At 44.6% G+C, this 5,674-nt stretch overlaps 1 protein-coding gene across 1 annotated transcript; it reads right to left on the reverse strand.

Moving 5' to 3' along the window:
* Positions 1-903: 903 nt before the first annotated feature.
* LOC110315551 (Ca(2+)-independent N-acyltransferase) lies at positions 904-2,742 on the reverse strand (the record flags this gene model as incomplete). Its single annotated transcript, XM_021189583.1, has 2 exons — positions 904-996; positions 2,483-2,742. Coding segments are annotated over 2 exons (353 nt in total), but the record flags the coding sequence as incomplete, so codon positions are not given.
* Between the last annotated feature and the right edge of the window lie 2,932 nt (positions 2,743-5,674).

Raw genomic sequence — 5,674 nt, forward strand, 5'->3', positions numbered from 1 at the left:
TGTATAATATAAAAGTGTTCAATTTCTTTATTTATTTTTTGTTTGTTTTTGTCTAGACATGGTTTTTCTGTGTTGCCCTGATTGTCCTGGAACTCACTCTGTAGACAAAGCTGGCCTCAGACTCAGAGATCTGCCTGCATCTGCCTCCCCAGTGCTGGGATTAAAGATGTGCGCCACTGCTGCCACCACCATCTGGCAACTCTTTTTCATCTTTAAGCATGTATATGTATGAGTGTCTGTATGTGGGAATGTGTACATGAGTGCTATGCCCACGAGTCCGGAGGATAGCATTAGAGTTGCCAACGTGGGTCCTGGGAACCAAACCTAGGTCCTCTAAAGAGTAGCAGGTGCAGGTAACCACTGAGCCACCTCTCCAGCCAGATTAAAGTCCAGCTGGCCCTGAAGCTGCAGCTTTCGTTGATGTCCTCTCGCTCCTCCTCCCCCCTAGGGACACAGTGGGTCTGAAAAGGCAGGACTGAGATAAATGGAAGAGGGCAGAGATAGCTGAGAACAATAGGAAGAGTTCCTGGGGAGAGTTCTTCATTACTGGAAATGTTCTAAGGAGGTTTCCAGAATGTTTCCGATGGTTTCCCAGTTCCACAAAACAGACCTAAGGAACAAGTAAAGGATTAAGATTAAATAAATACATGAAATGGCTCCAACAGTGCCAGACACATACAAGATTCACAGCAGGTATCAGGTCCTCCCATGCTGACGGTCTAAGGGTCCACCTCAGCTTTAGTGGACGAACACCAGAGGAAGTAACAAAACACATTCCAGTTTTCCAGAAACTCACAATCTTTTTTAACAGGGCTACTGAGTGAGACAGGCAAGGAAGAAGAAAGGCGGTCTTTGCTCCGCAGCTGCCAGTAGCTCTTCCTCCGCTCGGAATTCGCAGCACCTTCAAGCAGTTATGGGTTTGGGTCTTATGCTATCTACTACTGCCGAGAGGACCGCTCCTGCAGCCTTCACTCCCTCCACCAGGACGTGCTCCACCTGCAAAACACAGCGGTTCATGATATAGAGGGCACCAATCGCAGCACAGCGGTTCATGATATAGAGGGCACCAATCGCAGCACAGCGGTTCGTGATACAGAGGGCACCAATCGCAGCACAGCGGTTCGTGATATAGAGGGCACCAATCGCAGCTGGCACTCTTCCTTCCTCCTGTCCCTCTCTTCCCTTCCAGGATCCAACCTGATTGGAGTACGTTCCTAAGGAAGGAGACCACTGTAACATCCTGGGTCTCCCAAATCTCTAAAGCTTCCAGAGACTCAGCAAAGGGGCGTCTGAAGACAGGTACCCAAAGCAGGACAGTCTCCCTTTCCCCAGGCCATGGAGCCTCTGGCCTTTTTCTTCCCTGGAAGCCATTCAGCATAGGGTCTTCCTCCCAAGTACTAATATATGAAGCAGAGGATTTCTCCGTGGAACAGGCTGCAGCCATTAAACAAAAAGGGATTCTGAGAGACAAGGAAGGGGTGGCTTATTACTTGCCTGTCTGGGGCAGAAAGTAGGTTACAGAGCCAGGCAGGCCAAGTGACAAGAGTTAGCAAATGGCACATCTGTGCTCAATACATAGCACACAGCCACCAGTTGGGCCAACAGAGGGAATGCCAGTGACCTGGTTAATGGCTTAAAGAAAAACTGAAAACCTAGATACTTCTATGTAAACTTTCTACAGTCTCCAAATTTAGCAAATACTAATCCAATAATATATATATTATATATATATAATATATATATAATATATAATATATATTATATATATATAATATATATAATACTAATCCAATAATATAAATAATAATAAATTATTATTAGCACCAATTATATACAATAATATCTTGTATACTGTATGGATACAGCACCTGCCAATAAAGAGCTGGTTGGCCTATAAGCTTAGGCAGGAAATAGAAGGTGGGACCATTGGTAGGGAGAGTGAATTCTGGGACAGAGCCAAGATGGAAGAATTCACCCGGGAATTTGGAGGAGGTCAGAAGCATGGAGGTTGAGCAGAGGCAACCAGCCACATGGCAGAAGGTAGATTAGAATAAATGGGAGATTAAGTTGTGATCTAACCAGGGAACAGCCAAAGCTTATGGCCTAAGTATCTGTAAATACATTTGAGCCTCAGAGTCATTATACTGGGAGCCTGGGGCCTGGGAGGAAAAACTCAGTTTTTACACCCATGGTGGCCCACAGGTTACAGCTTCTCAGCTCCGACAGCCAAGTATCTACCATGATCTATACCCATTTTGTAAAGCAAGGAGGAGCTTCAAAAGAAAGCAACTTAGGGAGCCCACCCCTGGTCTCGAGCTGAGACACCAGTGGGTGATGTTCCTGATGGTGTAATGTTTGTTCACATTGTTAGCACAGCACAACAAACAGTATCAGGAACCTGGTGTCTGCCAAGCTTTGTCTGGCCGTCTTTGATAAGCTTTAGCAGACAATGAGGAGCCACTGAAGGTGCTCGGGGACATACCTGCTGGCTCCTGGGCACACCATATCTGAGGTCATTGACAAAGTGCTCACAGTTCCCCTCAATTAGGCTGTACTGAACTATCTTGTTTATCATGTTTTTTGTGCGCTGGATGATCTTGTGCACCGGCAGCGGCAGGTAGGTGCCGTCCAGCTTGTTGTTGACCTTCCAGGAGCAGCCATGCAGCACATCCTCCAGCCTGCTGTACTTCACCACAGCTCGGTTGCTGAAGATAGAGGTGATGCTCCCTGCCTCAAACTCACCTGAGAACAAGAACAAACGTTGTAAATGCTCAAGGAGTAAAGAAAGGGACAGAATATGCTGGCTCTGCCTAAGACCTTGGCAAAGCCACTTTCTTTGAGATTCTGGATCACACATCAATCTAGAGTGTGTGAAAGGAGAGGGTGTTGTATTAAATGTACCATGGAGGACCAACTCTCCAGAGAGATACTTTACTTGTGGGTGCACATGCATGCATGGAGGCCAGAAGTCAATGTCAAAATAATATTCCTTAATCACGTTCTCCATTGTATTTTTTGAGACCTGGCCTCTCACTGAATCAACAGATCACCTAGTTATTGGCTAGACAGGCTGGCCAGGGAGCTCTGGGGATCACCTGTCTCTGGGATACACAGACTTCTTACATGAGTGCTAGGGATCTGAACTAAGAACCTCATGTTTGTACGGGAAGCACATTAGCAACGACAGCACCTCCACCCCCACTCCACTCCATGCCAAGATATCTTTTGCCCTGAGTTACATGCCCTGTTCACCTCCAGAAGAATCTCTTGTTAGTAACTGTAGAAATGCTTTTTCACGTGGCCCTGGACTAGACCACATTGGCCTGATCCTGTCTTAGAAGCTGAGTCTTGTTTCCTAAGCAGATATCACTAATCTCTAATATCTGTGGGTCATCCCCTAGTAAGGATCTGTCTTGTGCATACAAATGGTTTCATAACAAGCCCCCCTCTCAATCACTGCCAGGAAATGGAGTGTTGGAGACCAGGCTGAGAAAACCCAGGCCTTTTACAGTTTGCATCTGAGAATCATATAGTTCTTTGTTGATAGCTGAGTTGCCCCCTTCTTCCCAGGGCTGTTCGATACCCTCCCTGCCAAGACTGCTCTATCTCCCTCCTCCCAAGGCTACTGTCCTAAACTGACACCTGGGAGGATCCAGGACTCTGAGATTAGCTGCCCAGTTTTCCAGAGCAGTGACACCAAGACTCTGAGAAAATCACAAGAAGTTTCAAGTCTGCAGTCAGCATCCTCCCATTTGTCCTTTGCTCTGTTTCTTGTGATCATTTCTCAACCCCTCCCCATTCCCCCTCACAGTATTTATAACCAAATGTTCAAGCCAGCAATAAATGAAGCCTTGACAACTCTTTGCAGGGCTTCCCTCTTCTTTCCCTCTCATTTCTCACTTTCAGGCTCAGTCCCCCTCGACCCCACAGAATAACTTGTCCCACAGGCCAGGAAAGGTAGCGCCCAATGTGGGGCTTGAGGTACAGATCCTTGCTGGACAGAGACAGGAGACTAGCTCTAAGCAAAGAGTGTCGCGACTAAAGAAGAAGAAGAAATAAAAGGTGAGTAGTAACTTTCATAGAGGAGGCGTTCGCCTTGATCACAGGAAAAAGACTTCCTCTGTAGTTGGATAGTAAAATTCATAGAGGAAGCATTCTCACCGTTCGTGAGAAAAAGCTTTCCTCCATAGTTGGATAGTAAAATTCATAGAGGGAGTTCTCACCGCTCATGAGAAAAAGTCTTCCTCTGTAGTGAAGTGGATTTGTCTCCATCCCATATATAAAAATGGGCCATAAGTTGTTTAAAGAAGTGGTCTTCATCGGAGACCTGAAAGCTTCTCTCAGGGAAAGAGAAGTGAGCATTAAAAAAAAAAAAGAATTTGATAATTTTTTTTATTTTTATAGATTAGACATGTCCTTGGTTTATTATTGATGGCAGAGATCCACCATAAAAAGTGGCTAGACTATGGGACAAGCATTAAGTAAATATGAATTGTTTTTAAAGGAATCCCTCAAGACATGAGGAATATGGGTTAAGAAAATTTGTTCACAGCCAAGAGCTGCTCTAGGTGGGAGGAATAGGGTTTAAAATAATATAAAATAAATATAAAGAGTAAAAAACAAAATAACAGGTGTTAGAAACAATTTTAGCTCAAGCACATTTATGTTGTTCTTAATTCCCAGAAGTAGGAATGGNAAATATATAAATGAAAGAATTTGACAAGTTCAGGAGTAATTAGGAAAGTTAGAAAAGCAGGGCACTGAGAACCAACTATCAGAAGTTACCACTGTGACTCCTCTCCCTTCTCTGGCAGAATTCCCAGAAAAAAAGAGATAAAGAATTAGACTTTAAACATGAGAGAAAAAAAGAGAGAGAGAATAAGTTTCAGAAAAGCAGCTATCCCCTGTTCAGGACCTTTTAGCAAAAGAGAGGAAAAATAAAAATAAGCTATTTCAGAGTTCTCCTAGGAACAGGAAGAAATCGGGAGACATCCTGCTTCCTCTCTGGCTCCTATGGAGATACTCTTAGTTCTGGTTAGGATATCTGGACATCAAGTTCTATTCATTCTCTGTCTATTGTCTGTCCTTGGTGCACCAATTTGTCCATATGTCTGTTCAATTTATGTTTGTTTTTGTTTTGTTGTTTGAATGATTGTTGTTCTGTGTTTCATGTTGGAAAAAATGGTTAAAACTTTATCTGCTGACTGTCCATCCTTTGATTTAGTTTAACTTGTTTAAAAGGCAGTCTCAATTTGCACAGCAGAAGCTGATAAGTTACACTGCACTGTGGCAGGGAGTCAAGTACAGCTGGAAAAGCCCTGCTAGAGGCTGATTATCTACACAAACAGTACTTCCCTCTTGGTCTCCTAGCACAAACAGCCAGCACCAAGAGCCTTCCCACTGGGACTTTTGGACCTCCCCCACCTCATACGTATTTTCTAATTCTGGGGCGTGCCTCTACCACATTAAAGGGATTTATAGTCCACCCCTCTCTAGCAGACAATGGTTATACCGGAGAAATTAAGATTCTGGCCAGTGCCCCTCGAGNNCCAATATCAATCTTGCAAGGGCAACGCTTGGCACAGGCTCTGCCTCTACCTCTAGATACCTCCCACCCAGCGNTAGGCACACGGTACGGCTCTTCTCAGCCAGACTCCTCGGATCTGTACTGGAT

This window comes from Mus pahari, unplaced genomic scaffold (assembly GCF_900095145.1).
Source record: "Mus pahari unplaced genomic scaffold, PAHARI_EIJ_v1.1 scaffold_13010_1, whole genome shotgun sequence".
Classification (NCBI taxonomy): Eukaryota; Metazoa; Chordata; class Mammalia; order Rodentia; family Muridae; genus Mus; species Mus pahari.